Source organism: Pinus tabuliformis, chromosome 3_1, assembly GCF_031772625.1.
Source record: "Pinus tabuliformis cultivar Carrire ecotype Pingquan chromosome 3_1, CPIR1, whole genome shotgun sequence".
Classification (NCBI taxonomy): Eukaryota; Viridiplantae; Streptophyta; class Pinopsida; order Pinales; family Pinaceae; genus Pinus; species Pinus tabuliformis.
The window spans coordinates 724,194,382-724,214,726 of NC_142301.1; the positions used below are offsets into that span (position 1 = coordinate 724,194,382).

Here is a 20,345-nt window from a genome sequence, read left to right on the forward strand (position 1 = left end):
TGTCAAGAATATTGGTTTATTTATTTTTGATTTATTTGTGAGCGGTGTCCTTTGGTGTTCTATCTGAGTAACTTACCCTATAAATTCCTACAATGGTCACTCACCAATCATATACTATCAAGTTTTTTTAAAAAATGTACTTCTCGAATAGACCTTTCCAATGGGCTATCTTCTGTGCCATACGAAGACATATGCGAAAGTTATGACTCCAGGAAGTTGACATTCCAACTTACCCCATCAAGGCCCACAAGCCTTTGGTGCTTCATCTCTTAGCGTTAGGTTTTTAGATTCTTATGGTTTTTCATTTATGATAAAAAGACCTCTGAGCCTCATTATAAGATATTTTAGCGAAGTCTTGTATTCGTCACATCTCTTCTAAGAGATAAGCTACCACCATTCGAGCTAGTTTATTTCCATTTTGCAATTATGTAGTTTTAGCACTTTTTATTTATTAATAAATGTAAATTTTCACTATATCTCCTTGTTTTGTTTATAAAATTCTATATCGTTTCATTCCATTCATAAATTCATATCACTCTCCCTCTCTCTCCCCTCTATCTATGTATCTATATACCTCCCTCTCTCTCTATCTCATTCCCACTCTCTCTCCCCATATATTCCATCCACATTTTTGTCTTTCTCCCTCCCCCTCTCCTTCTCTATCTATCACTCACTCCCTTACTATCCCTCTCCTTTTCTCCATCATCACTCCCCCTCCACTCTCTCTCTCTCTCTCTCTCTCTCTCTCTCTCTCTCTCTCTCTGTCTCTCCCTCTCTCTCTCCCTCTCTCCCTCCCTCCCTCCTTCTCTCTCTCCTCACTCACTTACTATCTATCTCCCTCTCTCCCCCATTCATCTCTCTCCCTTTGTTTGTATTTCTCTCTCTCTCTCTCTTTCTTCTTCCTTATGTGTGCCACATTGAGCTCTCTCTATCTCCCTCCCTCTCTCCTCTCTCCATCTCCATCACTTCCCACAGGGGCTTTACTTGGGGAGAATTACAATACCATGTGCTCTCATATGGGGGATATATACTAAGGAAAAAAATGACATAATATATTGAGCATATAATAGGGGATAAAGGTTTTTTATATGTTGTGTATAAAAAATGGAGCTCAAATTTAATGAAAGAATATATAGGGGTATAAAAAATGTTAATGAAAAAATGAATTCCTACTATATCTAGTGAAAGTAGGTTTCTTTTTAATTGGGAAGGTGAATTGGGTTCATATTTGTAGCGGGTTATATAAAGTTATTTTTAGAGGTATTTTCCAATATGTTGTCAAACTAAGGTTATTGTTCAGTATGCCACAAATGCACATGCTATGTCAGAGTTTCATTGAATGAAGTCCCCTCATACCTATCTCTCCCTCTTAGCCATTCGACTCTCTATACCCGACTCTTCCTCTCCCTCTCTTTGTTTGTATCTCTCATCTCTCCCTCTCTATATCCCCCCCCATCTCTCTTGACTCCAAATCCATTTCTATCCCTCCCCTCTCCCTCTCCTGATATTGATCTATCTCTATCGTATTCCCTCTTCCTCTCACTCTCCATCCCCTATGTTTCTCTCAATCTCTCTCCTTCTCCGCTCTATTTCTTCCTTTCCCCCTACTCCAATTCTACTTTTGTCTCCCTAAATATCTCCTTCTCTCCCTCCCTCACTAACTACCACCCCCCCTCTCTCCTGCTACCTCTCTTTCTCTATCCCTCAATCACTCCTTCATTCCCTCCACAAAGAAACCCTTCCAAATTTATTTCTCCCTCACCCTATCTCCTTTCCCTCTCCCTTTCTCTCTCTCCCCCTTTCCCCTAGTCTATTTCCTCTATATCTCTCTCGTTCTCTCTCCACGTCTCTCTCTATTTTTACATCTCTCTTCTTTCCTATCTATTTATAGGTTTCCATCCTATGCATATAATACCTACAAACAAAATTTTAAAATAAATATGACAATATGTAATTGGAAGAACATAAAATATGCACAATATTTTTCTCTTGGAACCCAAAACAAGGAAATCCATATTGATTTCTCATTGTTTTTCTTTCAATTTTATATTATATTATATACATGTCAAAGAATTCATAAACCCCCAATATGTTAACCCTGGATTAGAACATAATTGTAGTTCCTTTGATTTGTTCTAGAAAACCATGAAAAAAACTATCATGTGTGAAACCATGGGAAAAACCACCCAAAAAAATTCTTTCAAGGCACTATATCAAACCTCATGCAAGGGGGGGTGTGGGGTGGGGGGGCCTAGGTTAACTACATACCTTCCAACTAGGGGGACCTTCCAAGACCCCCCTCGAAGCCCCCATTTATTCATGGTGCATAGAAGTTGTGTAAAGGATAACACCCACCCAACACTATCTCTCTCTCTCTTCCTCTACATACCTTCCTCTCCCGCTTGCTGCTATATCTATGTGTATCTCTATTCTCCCCTCCTTCTCTTCATTTATATCCCACCTCCACTATTTTATATATTTCCATCCCTATCACCTTTTCTCTTTCCTTCACTTTGCCTCTCTCTCTTTCTCTCTCTGTTGTTATCTACTTCCCTCTTTTCCCCATCCATATCCTCTCTCTCTCTCTCTCTCTCTCTCTCTCTCTCTCCCTTCTCTCTTCCACCATCTAAATCTATCTCCATCTCCATCATTTTATAATTCTCCCACTACCCCCTTACTCCATCATTCTCTCTCGTTCTCCTTGGTCCTCCCTCTTCCTTTATATATTTCTCTATCACTCCCTCCTTCCATCAATCCCTACTTATCAATCCCCCCCCTCCATATCTCTCTCTCTAGATCATTCTCTATATCCCTCACTTTACCCTCATCTATCTCTCCCTCCCTTGGTCTCTCCCCCTCACTCCTTCCACCTCTCTCATTCTTTTCCCACCTATGTAATCTCCTTATCTCTACCTCATGTTCTCACTTCCACCTTCATTTTCTCCATCTCTCTCTCTCTCTCTCCACCCCCCCCCCCCCCCCCCAACTCTCACTCACACACACTCTCTTCTCCTTCTCTCTCTCTCTCTCATTCCCACCTTCAGAACAACCCCCTTCCAACTTTGTATCCCTCTTCATCGTGTCAACCACAACTATCTCCTTTCGTCTCCCTTGCCCACTCATCTATGCTCTCTCTCTCTCTCTCTCTCTCGGCACCTAGATCCCTCACTCTCTCTCCCTCCCCACACATTTCCCATGTGCTAAATTCAATAGTTGTAGGAATGTGAACACATTCTAAGTGTTATGAATGCATTGGACATTTTTTTGCTAGAAAGATGCACATGTTTTAGTGTTGGGAATGCACATACACTTTTTTGAAATTATTTTTTTCTTAGTAGGAACCTTACCTGCATAATGACTTGGGTTCTTTAGACATATTTTTAGGATTATGAACATGGTAGTTTGGTTTTCAATACATGAAAACATCAGTTTTTAAAAATATCTATGTATATATCTCTATATTTGATGTTATTTTTCTATAATCTAAATAAACCCATAGTCCATGAAATTACATGCACACATAGAGTCAACCATGTAGACCCTAAATATATGATTTATAAAAAAAAATTAATAGTTTTTATTATTTTTACTACATATTTCTCTTGACATATATCCAAATCTTGAAATACAATCCTCGTCTATGTCCACTATAAATTCTTGTGGCCTTAAGCATTTGGAAAATAGAAATATATATATATATATATATATATATATATATATATATATATATGGATATGGTGTACTAAATAACATTAAGCCTTATAATCTAAAAAAGAAAATGGATTGTTTGATAATGTTAAGACCCTTTTAAGTTTCACTAATGGAAGGCCTAGTAATGTTAATAATATGGAAACTTTTTTAATTCAAAAAATATATAAAATTAAGATTATAGATTTTGAAAAAATAGTTGTGCACAATAACACTTATTTCTCTATAAAGCTACAAATTTTTATACCAATATTCCATAATTTATGTACTCAAAGGTTGCACACATGGAAATGTATTATTTTATAGGAAAATAACATATTAATGATAGGAAAATTCAAAATTTACATAACTAGACACAATCTCCATAAATAAAAATTATATATTTAGAAAGATATTCATTTTTTTACATTTCTATATTCTTACACCACTAATCATTCCTCTAAGTTAACATATTGTTGCTTTTCCAAGTTTGTATTGCCACTAATGTGTCATGAGGCCATCATTAGCTTGTCATGAGATGTCGTCATTAGCTTCCACGCACTTGCGTATCACATTTTGCTAATGATGATGATGATTTTTCTTGATACTTAATAAATATAGTAAAATTGTTACTAAATTACTTTGATTAATTTGTTTAGTAATTTTTTATGTACAATACCTTCTACTAGATCATAAACATATTTACATCATGAATTTTCTTGGTACTTAATAAATATAGTGAAATAGATACTCAATGAGTTTGATTAATTAGTTTAGAGTTTTTTTTAAGTACTTTCTAGTAGATCATCAACATATTCACATAATGATTGACCTCATATTTCCATGGCTTGCAACATGAGAAACTAGACCAATGAAAGAAAGGGAGCATTTTTGTCCAAAATATCAAAAAGAGAATATCAGAATAACAAGATTCATATAAACAAGACTGACTAAGAATTTTATAATCATTTTCGTCTATAGTAACTAATAAAAATATAGTCTAAGTATCTCATTGATAATAAAAAAAAAATTAAGAAATCTTCTTCTTTATATAAAGTATTAAAAACGAAAAAGATATTGAAATAGAAGGAGCACTAAAAGCCATTATGGAAACCATCTAGTGGAGGTGGACATATCAATTGACAATATATCTACTAGGATATATGATGGTGTAGACCTTTCCTATATGAAATATATGCTTTAATGTGAGTGAAGAAGTTGTCCATTTCCCTATGTCCCCTTCATATTTCATGCAACTATAGAATAATTTCATCTTTCGAATCATTCCTCCCAAGGAGGAATTTTCCAAGGAAGGACTTCATCTACTAGTAGAGGTATAATGTATGTAAGTATTATTGTAGTGACCTATGGTGTGTCCTATATCAAGAACTCAATATGTAAATAAAAAATATTGGTATCTAAATGGCATCCCTTATCATTAATGATCACTTCTTCTGCCTCCCTGATTTCCTCCAACACCTTAGAAGGGTTCTGCATGTGGCATGGATGGGTTGAAGATTGGCCTATGGTTTAAGCTTTTCATCCATCGTGTGTCCCCCTTCCACTATCTCCATGATGGGAAGTTTTTCTTTTTATAATAATCAAAGTAGCAGAAACATAGTGGGGAAGCCTGAAGTGCGAACACCATAGGATGACAAAAAAGGGAAGGAATCCTTGAAAGGGTGATGAATGGAGACAAAAAGACTAGTAGCTACGGTTTCCTAGGAATGAGAGATAAGATAGGGGACAGTGGGTGAGGATTATAAAAGTCCAAATAAGGCTAGAATTAATACCATAAATATATAGAGTCTTAACTATGAATGACCTCATAGAAGGGAGGTACAAACTATCCAGAGTGTTTACAAGCCCCTCGAAAATCTACATATGTAAAAGAAGAATAATTTGAGACTAGCATAAAGGTAAACGAAGCTTCTTGCACCCTGTAACCACTAATATAAACTTTTAACATTGATAACATATAATAGCTAAGAATATATCATAAAATAACAATGATGTACCATAGAAAGCAGTGTAAGGCTAGCTCATACCTTGTAATCCCTGAATTTTCTTTTATTTTTAAGAAATGGAACTAGCTTATATCTACTTATTTTTCCAGAGAGGTGATCTAAAATGATCGTAAACTAAAAACTAATGTAGAATCATTTAACCATTAATGAATTGAATGTTAGCTCAAAGCATAGAAATCAAGGGACACTACTTGAGAAGAAGACTTTACGACAGTTGTTTAAATGTAAAAATGATGCATAACAGAAGTGAAAATAGTAAAAACACAATGATACGAGACAAAAAAATTGACGATGGAGTTCATCCCTGGTGGACTACGTCTCCGGGTCCGCTTTCAAGATGTGCGACCATTTTTATTAGGAATGAAAAGAGGGTGTTGATTACACAGATATTTGATCAGTCTGAATGTGCACATAGACACTTCTGATCACTATCATCAGATATCCCTCTGAATAAGATTTCCAACGCTTCTTACAAATTCCAATTCCAACTCAGGATGCTCTCATAACGCTGAAAACAAAACTGCCTATGACCTCCAAAATTTGCAAGAAAAAAGTCAAAAACCACTCCAATATCCCTTTCAATGAAGAAAACTTCCTATTTAACATTCACCAGGTGCATTCGAGGCCCCTCAGACTTAGATAGGCATGTATGGCTTGATTTGGATGTTTAGGAATCAGTCTTGTAGCATAGGGACACCTTTAGGCCTATTCATATGGTGGTGGAATTAGTTTTGCACCAAACAACGCAACAAAAACCCATTAATAAACCATATAATAAAAAAAATTGTAAACAATTTACTGACTGGGCAGGATTGGCTAACTTTCTGCATGTGAACATGTGGTCTTGCTCCGGTCATTTCATAAGCCGCCACCTTGCATGTCAAGCTCAGTGGTTGCGGTTAACTGAACTGCATGTGACAAACATTGTAGTTTGCGTTGATTGCTAACTTCGTGGTTTCTGCACTGCAGTTACCTCCAAGCGCTAACCTCCACCTAACCGCCTCTACCCACTCACATGACATAGTCCCGACATGGATTCCGTAGTGGTTAGTGTCACAGTCTACTCTGATGGATTATTCCCTGGCCCTGTTCACATGTACTCTCCACCATAGTCTCCATACCTACGCGGTTTAGTGACCTGTGGTTGGCTCTAACCTCCACCTGGTGAACTTTGCTCACATAGCACGTAGTTCCCGATGTGGTTAACCGTGTGGTTAGGGGACTGTGTTTTGATTATTGCATTTTTTTTATAATTTTTAACATGGGTGAGAGCTTAACCAGGTTAGAACTTAGGCTTTAGGGCTAGGTTTTTAGCATAGAAAAATGGGTTTAAAACTTTAGGTTTTAGCACTTAGAACTTAGGTTTAGATACATGGCTTGGATAGATTAGGTTTTATGATTTAGGTTTTTGATTAGGATTATGGTTTTAATAATTCATCAACCATTTACAATCATTCATCCCTAAGTCACATTAGCGACACTTGTCACCTAATGATGAACTTGTTAACAATGTGACATAAAACATATACATATCGTCGACACCAATTGCCTTTGCGAGGATATTCCTTTGTGGACACCCAAATCCTGTGAGGCAATGACATGACACATGTCATCGACCAATCCTGGCATAACTGTCGATGAACTCATGTTGACAGCTAGGCGCTAAACCATCTCAACTGAACACCATGAAACCATAACATTACCTGTACAACCTGATCCAAAACTGACACTGTCAAAGCTAAACGGAATTGACGATGACACTGAGTATTGACGACGACAGTTGAACACCTATGCAACTGGATCAATGGAATCCTCTTGGATCATTCCTCTCCACTTGAAAGCTTTTGGACCACAAAAGTTTGACTAAACAGTTAGTCGATGAGGGTAGAACTCCCTCTCTTTCAACCTTGACTTGACGATGTACTAATACATTCGATCAATCACATGCAAATGATGACCCTGATGATGCTGACCATGGTACTTTTCAAGTTGGTGACCTATTTCATCCATCTGTAGTATACACAACTTGCGGCAATGGGCAAACAACCTATTATCAACATGGAAATTGAATTCTTTCCACTAAGAACCATGAGTTAGTGATTCAGAATCTTTGAAGACAGTCTCTACTGGATGTTGTTTAATACCATCAACATGTATAAACAATCTATTTTGCGGAATGATAGAGACAATCAAAGATATGCTTGACATCAAACCAGCTAGACTTGATTACCCATACTTTCCTAATTCCTGATTACTAAGTGAACTTGCTGCAATGAACTTATCCAAGTATAAGGTGAAATTTGCTGCAAATTATTTTGATTATGAAAGTATTGAGTTAGCTATTGATTTTTTTGAATCACTTTTCCTTTAGTAATTAAATGATGTTTCCATTGATTAGCACTTTCCTCTAATGCATAAGTTTAGCTTAGACACTTTTACACTTCTTTAGAAAATGCTTTGTTATGAAAACAAACAGGTTTCCTCTCCACTTGAAAAGAGGTTTCCAAACTATTTGAGACATGAAATGGTGACACAATACAAGAGAAATTGAACACTGGCTTTCCCCAATATCAACCTGTATCCCTACAACCATCTTTAGGCTGAGATACATAACTTAAACAAGAATCATGTTGATTGTTATGTTGATTGTTTACACACATGAAGTTTGAACTTATTAATCGCTTCATCTGATTAACAATAACTCAATTCAAGTGACTTTTACTTTGATGTGCCCTGACAATAAATTCAACCCCGTCTTTCTTAAGGTGATATTTATTTTCTCTCCTGTAAAACACTGCATCACGATCATAAAAATGCAGACTTCCTAAGACAACTCCACATATGTCTACTGGAACCACATCTAATTCCACTTCATCAATGTAATTAGCTGTTACGGAAAATCTTAATCAACACTCTTCGGTGACTGTTATCTGAGTTGATTTATTTAGCCATCCTAATGGATAAGGTCTTGGATGATTATGTGTTTCCAAGCCCAAACTTTTAACTAAATATTCAGAGATTAAATTCGCCTGTGATCCACTGTCAAACAATGTATCTATGTTTGTATGCTTAGAAGTTATCCTTATGTTAAACAATTCAACTCTTTTATCCTCATGTGGAGGATTTATGTTTGATGAAGATGCAATAGTTTTCGAACTTGAACCAGTATCAGAAGTTTTACCTGTCATAACCATGGCAGTTATCCTCCTTTCATCACCTGAATCTGAACCTAGATCCTACTGGACTGCTGCAATGGCCTTCTTTTCATCCTTCTCCTTAAGGAACTTTTTGGGCTTAAGTTCTGGATGAAGTTTCCAACACTTAGATTCATCATGACCAATTCTATGGCAATGAGAACAAGTAGATCTTTCCTTCTAAGCCATCATTGATTTCTTTCTCTTCAAATTGTCCTTCCCCTTACTGTCACTAGAATCTTTGGTTTCCAACTCTTTGGATGACTGCAATGAAAACTTGAATGGTCTGCCACTTGATTCAATATGTATGGCCTGAACACACACCTCATCAAAATCATCAGCATTAAACATCAATAAAGTATGTTGCAAATATGAATGTAAACTACCGATGTATTTTAAAAAAGTTTCTCATGTATCCAATTAAATACCAAGCACCAATGCTTTCTTTCTAAATTCCTCAGTAAACTCTTAAACACTCTGCCCTTTACCTTGCCCTAGATGTTGCCAATCAATAATAGCTTGATGCATGTATCCTAGAGGACAAAATTGTTTCCTAAGAGCTTTCAAAAGCTTAGACCATGAAGAGATGACTTTTCCTTTACGCTTTACATCTATCTGAGTTTTACTTTCCCACCAGATTAAAGTTTCTCCCCCCATTCTAAGTGTAGTTAACTGAATTTTAGTTTTATCGTTAGAAATGTTTTGAATGTGACAATACACTTCTAACTTCTTAGTCTAGTTATCTAGATTTTCAGGATTCATTTCGTCGTCATAAATAGGTAACTCAAATTTCACATCAAGTTTCAAAAGAGATGTTTTCTTAGGTTTCTTTTCTGTTTCAGATTCTACACTTGAAGAAGAAGAAGATGATGATGATGGTGGAGATGATGAAGGTGAATGTGGTTTATCAATCTTCCTTTTCCCTTTGTCCTTCTTTGATGTCTTTGAAGAAGAAGTTGCATCTCTCACCCTGTTGTCTTCATACAATTATCCCAACATTTGCTGCATAGTTAAGAATGCTCGCTGAAAGTATTCATCACTCATCTTAGTTTCAATGTTTTCACCTGCATTAAATCCTGACATGGTGGATTTATGAACAAATCGTCGTTTTCCAATCTCTGGATTGATCTGCTCAAGTATTCCTTCTCCTCCTTTCGACTTTGACCTCGTTAACATTCAATGGAAAATTCTACAAATGCAACCTGCTATGATACCAAATTATATGATATGAAATGTTCATAAACTAAAAACTGATGTAGAATCAATTAACCATTAATGAATTGAATGTTAGCTCAAAGCACGGAAATTGAGGGAAACTGCTTGAGAAGAAGACTTTGCGAAAGTTGTTTAAACATAAAAATGATGCATAACAGAAGTGAAAAGAGTAAAAACATAGTGATATTAGACAACAAAATTGATGACGGAGTTCATCCCTGATGGACTACGTCTCCGGGTTCGCTTTCAAGATGGGAAAACGTTTTTATTAGGAATGAAAAGAAGGTGTTGATTACACAGAGATTTTATCAATCTGAATATGCATGTAGGCACTTATTATCACTATCATCAAATAGCCCTTTGAACCAGATTTCCAACGCTTCTTACAAATTCCAATTCCGACTTCAGATGCTCCCGTAACACTGAAAACAAAACTGCCTATGACCTCCAGAATCTGCAAGCAAAAAGTCAAAAAACAACTCCAATCTCCCTTTGAATGAAGAAAACTACCTATTTAACATTCACCAGGTGCATTCGAGGCCCCTCAGACTTAGATAGGCATGTATGGCTTGATTTGGAGGTTTAGGAATTGATATTATAGCATAGGGACACCTTTAGGCCTAGTCATATGGTGGTGGAATTAGTTTTGCACAAAAAAAAATGCAACAAAAACCCATTAATAAACCATATAATAAATAAAACCGTAAGTGGTTTACTGACCGGGTAGGATTGGCTAACTGTCCGCACATGAACATGCGGTGCTGCTACGGTCTTGTCATAAGCTGCCACCTTGCATGTCAAGCCCAACAGTTGCGGTCAACTGAACTGCATGTGACATCCATTGCAGTTTGCGCTGAATGCTAACTCCGCGGTTTCTGCGCTGCGGTTACCTACAAATGCTAACCTCCACCTAACCTCCTCTGCCTGCTCACATGGCACAGTCCCGACACGGTTTCCGTAGTAGTTAGTGTCGCGGTCTACTCCTATGGCTTATTCTCTAGCCCTGTTCACATGTCCTCTCCACCACTATCTCCATACCCACGTGGTTTAGTGACCTGTGGTTGGCTCTAAGCTCCGCTCGGTGAACTTTGTTCACATAGCACATGGTTCCCAACGCAGTTAACAATGCAGTTAAGGGACTGTGTTTTGATTATTGCATTTGTTTTAGAATGTTTAACATGGGCGAGAGTTTAACAAGGTTAGAACTTAGGCTTTAGGGCTAGATTTTTAGCATAGAAAAATGGGTTTAGGACATTAGGTTTTAGCACTTAGAACTTAGGTTTAGATACATGGCTTGGATAGATTAAGTTTTATGATTTAGTTTTTGGATTAGGATTAGGGTTTCAATAATTTATCACCCATTTACAATCATTCGTCGTGAAGTGACATTAGTGACATTTGTGACATAATGATGAACTTGTCGACAATGTGACATAAAACATATACGTATCGTCAACACCATTTGCCTTTGCGACAAGATCCCTTTGTTGACACCCAAACCCTACGAGGCAATGACACAACACACGTCGTCGACCAGTCCTGGCAAAAATGTCGATGAACTCATGTCGACAACCAAGTGCTAACCCATCTCAACTGAATGCCATGAAACCATAACATTACATGTACAACTTGATCCATAGCCAACACTGTTGAAGTTGAACTGAATTGATGACAACACCTAATACTGACGAAGACACTTGAACACCTGTGCAACTGAATCAATGGAATCCTCCTGGATTAAGAGGGGTGAAGCTACTTTCTAGTTGAGCATCACACTTTACTTGAGATGAAAGCGTGGAGTGCAAAAAGCTCTGAGGGACTAGGAGAAAGTTCAAGGACTAAGTGGGGAAGACTAGGCCGTTAGTGCCTTGTCCTTCCCCTAATGAAGAAGGAAAAAGTCTTAATGAGGTGAGGAGAAAGAGACGAACATATGGCAAGAAGAGCTAGTCATCGAAATGGAAACATAGATACAGAGGAGTAAATGTAGATAGAGATGATTGTTTCCAAAATCAACAAATTATTGTAACCATTCAAAAGCATCATAACCACATTTTTTTTATCACTCGTTAACTTCTCTTTGGGTTTTGAAACCTCCATTAACCTCACAACATGTTGCATCATGGCGAAGTAATGAGATATTTGACTCCCACATAAACCACAATGAAAGGGGATGACGACCACACTTGTCTCATTGATTTTTCAAGGTGATGACAAGGTGAACATCATCACCTTCCCCTTGCTTTATTTACCCATCTCATTCAAGACAAATAGTTTAATACTAATTAAAATAAAAACATAAAAACATAAAAACATTATTAATACAATTTTTTATTTATATAATCATTTAAATGAAAAATAATTAAATAAATGTTTAATATATATTTATGCTCTTTCTACTTAAAACCTATTATAAATATATTTAAATTTTGTTCACTTGCTATGGTGCTTCTTCCATGAGACGTCAAGCTAATTAATTTGCTATGGTGCTTCTTCCATGAGACGTCAAGCTAATTTAAACTCATAGCCAACATCCTTGCCTTCCTTCCCCATTTCAAGTAATAATTATGGTTTATCTCCATCATTGAACTCATAACTAAATTGTGGTGACCAACATGTCATATTATCCTTCAAGGGACTCCCTCACATTAGTTTCCATGATCTCCCCTCATACTAGTTTCCAAGATGTGCCTTAGTTTCCACTTGGGCACCTCCTTCATCACCATCCACCTTTGTCTAACGCTGCATTCGAATTGCCAGCTAGGGGTATGGGGCAACCTGCCTTCATATCCCACATAATCACATTAACCCTAGGACACAGATCCCATGCTGAGACACCCATTCTGAGGGAGGTTTAAAATGAATTTATAGACATGTTTATATTTCATTTTGTTTAAAATTGTTGTATAATATTAATAAAAACAAGCTAAATCGCTGCGTAATCTTTTCGTCTTTGGCAGCTATGAGTCTATAGTCATAAGTTCAAAGAAATAAATGCAGAATAAGGCAGAACCTGGCCCAAGTTTGAACGTGCAGCGAAAGCCCCATTCGACGCAGTTGAGTGCAGGACATCCGGACCAATTCAACCTCAAGAAAATCCCAACCGATTTGGCCTTCAAAAATGTCCAGACATCCAGTTCTGTGTTAAACTGAGCGCTTCTAATTTATTTCGGACAACCAGATTTCCCCGGAGAAGATCAAACACCCTGTGGGGCCCATGGCAAGCGTAACAAAACAAGTTATACCGTATTTTATTGAAGACTGTGCTAGTTATGGAAAATCCAGGCGCGGAGTAGGTAGATGAGTACCAGGGTTAGTAACAGCAAAAATAAACCGAGTTGTTTTTAGTGTGGTTTTTTGGAAGTTTTTACGGTGAGTTGTTTTACTGTAATTTTTTTAAAATATGACAAGAATTTATTGAAATCACAAGTTTGATAGGTAATTTTGTGCAATCAAAGTTTCGTAATGATTTTTCAGGGTGTTGAATCTATATATACAGTCAAAAAACCAGTTTAAATAACAAAAATCAAAATTTCAACTCAAATTTTTCCAGCAAATTTCTACACAAAAAATTCATAAAATCACATTAAAAAACAACTCCAAAATAAACCACCTGACTCAAGATCAGTGAGCCTTACACCAGATCCCAAATTTCTAGTTTAGCGAGTCTTGACCCCGGTTCGACCATATCCGGCCACAAAATAAAAATCCTACCATCCTGTTTGTTGGAGACAGTCGTATTGACAAAGTACCCAGACCACTGGTTCGTCCCGCACGGGACTGACAATATCGTGGGACCCGCACATCCGGCTCTCTCAAGGCATATCGGGCGTAGCGGGATTGCGGCAAATCCGGATCACCCTGGTCACCGGATCGAAAAACCTTCGGGCTAGCAATTTTTCGATTCCAGACACAAGATCAAGGTAAGAACACTAATGGGTTAAATTATTTGAAGCTCAAAGACGCCAGAGGAGTTACGCACATCGTCCAGTTTAGCATATTTATGAGTTTTATGGGATGACTATCAATATTTTTGGGGTGATAGTTTTATTAATGCACTAAAAAGTATATCTAAATTTTTACATTTAGGGAAATATAAAATTTAAAGGTTAGCATACAGGGCCAGTGGATTAATGGAGCTACAACTATAGATTGATTGTAATGCCTTGATTGGAACTAAAAAGCCAAAAAAACAGATATAACCCACTAACAAAAAAACTGTTCAATAGATTTACAATTGTTAGTTTTTTCATAAATACATGTATATATAAGTTAGTTATATATATATATATATAAAAGCCGGTAAAAACTTATATATATATACATATATAAAAGTCGGTAAAAACTTTTATATATATATATATTTTAAAGCTGATAAGACATTTCAATAAGTTTATATTATTCAACTGAATCAAAATTTAAACCCAAAATTTTAAGAAAATTTTATATTTTATAAATACATAAATATTTTTTTTTTAAACTAATAAAACATTTACATATGATTACATTAATCAGCCCTACAAAATTTGAACAGGTTTACACAGCTATACCCAGTCAGATACCTCGCCTGGACTATGTATATATAGTTAACTTGCTCGAACGAAAAGCATCGCAAAAGGTGAGGAAAAGGACTTGGCGCCTTCGGTAAGCTACTAACTCGAGCAGCAGGCACATGCCTAAGAACTAAGGACTGCCAAGGCCTCAGAGTAGTTTTGTGCACGAAATTTGAGCAGTGCTTTGGTTGTGGTTTATCAAGAAGATCTACAGTCTTGATTTCGCGGGGGACCTTTCAATAAGTGAACTTGGACGGGGATTTTATGCTCGTGGTTAAGTGATTCGGTTGGGACTTAATCTAGGTTATATACATAAGTAATAGCGGCCACCACTGTAAATTATTGTGTCAAAGCTTTTATGTAACCAATCATGTCATTTTTATTGTTAATTTTTAAAATTACTGGGTATTATGTTACATATATTCACTGGGTCAATGGAAGATTAAAATGAAGAATTTTAAAAATTAGAAATATAATTTTTAATTAGAGGAAAAATGAAGCTAATAAGTATTTGTAAAATTAGAAAACATTAGTTAAGTTTATGAATATTTCATAAACTATTACATACATGATCAAGCGAGTTTGACAGCAGGAAAAAGCTATAATCCCAGCTAGAGACTAATAAAAATAAATAAAGTTCCCAAGGAGTTATAGTGGAAGCAAGGGTTAATCTTATTGTATATATATTTTTAAAGGGATAATTTATTTAACCATGAAAAAAATAAACTCTTTTATAATGGTTATTTTATCATTTATAATAAATTTTATAAAATAAAAGTTTGATTTAGAAAATAAAAGTTTTCTCAAATTAAATGAAAACAAAAATAAATTAGATATCAATTTTTTGGATTATTTATATTATAAGGATTTGGTTTATGGCGTTTTGAATTAATTCATGCTGTTCATCCTCAGAACAGATAAGAAATTAATTGATTTGAAGAAATAAATTGCTACTATGCATTATTGCCTCTCAATTGATTTTTCACTTTGTCTCGAGAATGAAGCACATTAATTAGTTTGAAAACCAACTCGATTAATCTGAAAAAATTTATGTGATTAATCTGAAAAAACTTATATCAATATTATAGATAGCAAAAATCTTAAATCTAAGAAAATAAAATCAATCTTATAAAAATCTTAAGTTAAAAACAGTTAGATAGCCAAAATATATAATTTATCTGAGTAATCTACATTCCATATAGATAGAAAACATACCATTCACTGGGATAAATCCTTCCGAAACAAGTAAATTGGCGTAGCACTGAGAAACGGACGCAGCAGCACAGAGCGGCCAGAAGATAACCCTGGGCACCTTTAGATTGGTTGCTACTTCCTCCGTGCAAGACATGAAGGCGTCTGTGACGATGAACGTGATGGGTGGAAATGATAGTGATTTCTCACCAGCAGTGCTAAGGAGGTCCTCCAATGAGGGACCTAACTTTTGCAGGGCAACAAATAACTCGGCCAGGTTGGAGGTGCGGCCATGGTGGGGCGGTAAACCATCCGGAATAGATAGAAATCTAATTTTCCCTCCTTGCTGCTCCAACTCAGGATCGTCTTCGGAAACAAGAGATTTACCATCTTTTGAAGCTTCCACGATGCGTTTGTATATCCACTCAGTATTGACGAAAGTGACAAACACTCCCCTAATAGCCAGAAGTTGGGCCAAATTCATGAGAACATTTACATGACTCTGTGCAGGAAATGGCACAATTACTGCATGCAGATCATGCTTCCCCTTTTGGACCAATGTATCCATGCCAATATTGCTGGACATTATCTGTTTTTGTTCCTTTAATCCACTACCACAGCTTGTATGAATTTCAGGTGCTACTCATGCACCTTTTATAGCGGATTACACTGCAACTATCGCAATTACGGTCATTTCTTTTAATGGTAAAATAATAATGGGCATTGGACAAAGCATTTGAAAGAAAATTGGCAATTAAGTTTTAGATAAATGGTAACCTTACGTTATTGTTCAACTTGCTATCTGTGATCAATTGGATGACGAGGAGATGTGATGCTTCTCGTGCTCAAGAGTCAGGGTCAAAAATCTGTCAAATAATTCGGCAAAAATGGAACACCATGTTTTCCTTTATTGGTACGGTTTTAGGTTGAAAAGCTACATTTCATTCCTTATATTTGTGAATCAAATTTTTACCATAAAATTTGAATATGATATTTCTAACAACCGGTAAGTCTCTATTTTAGAAGCTTTATATTAATCCAGAAAGCAATTTACATTATATATAAAGTTAGATGAGTACAATAGCTGTGACAGCAGCTCATACATGTATCCTGGGTTGAACCCGGAGGGGAGTCAAATAACCCGCAGTCTCATCCACGCCAGATATGACATATTTGAATTTGAATTTAGTAATTAGTGTTCACATAACATTGAAAAATCGAATCAAATTTTTGCCATAAAATTTAAATATATTCGAATTTGAATTTGGTAACTAGTTCGCATAGCATTCAAAGAATCTATATGCGATGCCGACAGCCGATAGAGAATCAGTACATATCATTGTCGTCGACCGAAATACGACAAAATTGTGGTCCATCTCTTGTTTGATCGTATTCAAAGAATCTATATGCGATGCCGATAGCAGATAGAGAATCAGTACACCGAAACAGTAATGTCAGCGTAAGGTTGATAATTAGACAAAATTGCTGTACAAGTTTTGTTTGATCGGTAAGGCTACGTGATCCGTGATCAACTGAGTGGTTGCCAGCGAACACTCGGTTTATTTTGATTAGATGTGATATTTCTCGACCGCACGACTCACGAGTCATTGTCATCCATCTCTCAAATAATTCGGGAAAATTTGCCAATTACGTTTTCCTTTATCGGTGAGATTTTAGGTTGAAAAGGTATATTCATTCCTTATGTCTTTATGCCTGTGTGTCCATTTGACCTTTTCTTATTAAGTAGATTTGTGTTGTAAGAGAGTATATGAATGTTTACGGCAGAAGTTTTTGACGCGAGAATACTTCTCCCCATCTGACGTTAAAAACTTCATCTGGATCCTATGTTTTATAAATATATTTCATCAATGTAATTATAAAAGGTAAATACTTTATTAGATTAATTTTATACGAACTTTATATAATATATGATATGAAAGAACATGAAACGAGTTTTGAGAATACATAATTTTGTAGGTTTAAAAGAATATTTCCATCCATATTATTAAAGCACATGGATAATTGTAGGGGTAACTATGTATTTATGTTTTTGTCCCCTTTTAAAGAATATTTTATTTATGTTTTTGTTGACGTTATTTATATTATTATTATTCATTATTACATATGGATAATTGTAAAGTAATTAATACAATTTGTCTTTAGTGTGATTTTTTGGAAGTTTTTTTTGGTGGATTTTTCAAGTCTAACTTCTCTAAAATCTAGCATTCACTGAAATGACAAGTTTGATGTGTAACTCCTGTATAATAAAAATGCCCTAGGGGTTTTTCAGAGTATTGAATCCATATATATAGTAAAAAAAAACTAGTTTAAATAACATAAATCAAGGTTTCACCTCAAATTTTTACACTGGATTTGGGCACGGAAACTCCAAAAAGTCCCACTAAAAACAACTACGTTATGATAAAGTGCTATGATATTGTTGAAATTGTAATATTTCCTATGGATGTGTAAACTGTTGAAATGATACAAAAATGTTTTTTGTTATTAAAAATAGTGGACATTTGTAAGACATTTGAGGATCACAACTACTATGTTCCATATTTAATTAATGACTTTTTTTACATCAAGATATTTTTGGAATTACATCTTTCAAATATAACTCCAACATTATTAACCATCTTTCAAATATAACTCTAATGTAGTTCATTTTAAAAAATGTCAATTCTTTAAGTTCCATCTCATTGATTGTAGGCTAATTATGCAATATAAGACCTCACTTTTATATAAAAAGAAAATTGATCACCTACTAGTTATTTAATAATTGGAATCACGATTTTTAGCATTAATTCATTTAATGAGTATGCAGTTTATGCACTGAGTTTGTGGCATATACAACCAGTTCCATTTGTTAACTATATGGCACTTTATTTCATCACCTTATTTGGCCTCTTCCCAGGGAGGAGAGGCCAAAAGCATATGTTATTTTGACTTCTCTTATTCTTATTATTTGGGAAGTGGAGACTAATGCTAGCATTAGCTTTACCGTTATTAAAGGTTATGAAATGTTGTACTATGGTATTATAAGTTAAAGTCATTTGCAGGTTGAAGTTGCCAGGTGGGTTAAAGTTGCAAGGTGGTGAACTATTGAAGTTGCCAAGTGGGAAATGCATGTTGTTGTTGTGTCTAGTTTACTTGCGCACTCTTATCGGGTCGAAGAGAAGTAAGATGGTTGGCTTTGCCCGACCGAGTGGTATCGTATCCTAGAATTTGGCGTACGTTCCTGTGGGGGAAACCCTCTTACATATGGATGCATTCATGGGCGTCTACTAATGTTGGTGCTAGTGGACAACCTAGTACTGTGCTTCTTTCTGGCGTACTTTCTTGTGGGGGAAACCCTCTTACGTATGGATGCATTCATGGACGTCTACTAATGTTGGTGTTGGTGGACAACCTAGTACTGTGCTTCTTTCTGTAGGTATGTTCTTACTTGTACCTCAGTTGCTCTTAGTCCTTAAGCCGACTTCCCTGGTTTCTTTCTGCTTCCCTGGTTTGGTTTCTTTCTGCCTCCTTGGTTTCCTTTTGCACGTAGGTTCTTAATCACACAGAGAGTAAGCAGGTCAGTGTGCATTGAATGAATGATGAAAGTAAACAAGTCAGTTAATGAAAACCTATGTATGAATATGGACTTGAAAGATTACTCAGTGCTCAGAGGCTTGCATATATATAAATATATATAAAGAGTGCATAAATAATCACTTCATTTATATATCAACAATTTGGGTTGATTTGTAAACTCAGAGAAATAGGCAATGATGCAATTATATATCAATAATTTGGGTTGATTTGTAAACTCAGAGAAATAGGCAACACTAGAAATATATCTATATATATATATATATATATATATATATATATATATATATATATATATATATATATATATATATATATATATAATTTGGGCTGATTTGTAAACTCGGAGAAATAGGCAACATTAATACAAATGCACTTAACAATCAATAATTTGGGTTGATTTGTAAACTCAGAGAAATAGGCAGCACTGATACAAATGTATAGGCAACACTGATACAAATGTACTTAACAATAGACTTTGGACATAAAAATCTATATGATAAATTGTCAATTAATACACAGTGAGTGAACAAGAAATTAAGAGAACCTGGTGAAATCAGTGGCCATATAAATCTGTTTGAGAATTCCAATCAGCTCCAGCAAGCTTCCTCCAGCAGATTAACAAACATTCATGTTTGATATATAAATATACACCTAGAAATGTGATTAGATTGTTTTAGGTAATAAACCAAAGCCACACATCCTTTATAAATTCATGAACGATGGTACAGGTTTCCCCTTCTATTAAGCTTTATGCACAAGAAATAATTACAAGGAAACTCATCTCTCCTCAAATCTGTTACAACCCCAACTCGCCCTCAAGTGCTGATATGTCCTCACAGTTGTGATAGGGCATCTAGGTTCATAGGCCCTTCCTATCCCTTCAT

General features: G+C 35.7%; 1 protein-coding gene across 1 annotated transcript in view; it reads right to left on the reverse strand.

Annotated features, from left to right (window-relative positions):
* Positions 1 to 16,569, reverse strand: part of LOC149189330 (7-deoxyloganetin glucosyltransferase-like) — a 160,431-nt gene extending 143,862 nt beyond the window's left edge. The window contains exon 1 of the mRNA XM_089411794.1: positions 15,889 to 16,569. Within this exon, the coding sequence (XP_089267920.1) occupies positions 15,889 to 16,450 (562 nt within the window). The 5' untranslated portion in view covers positions 16,451 to 16,569. The remainder of the gene's footprint in view (positions 1 to 15,888) is intronic.
* Positions 16,570 to 20,345: the final 3,776 nt, after the last annotated feature.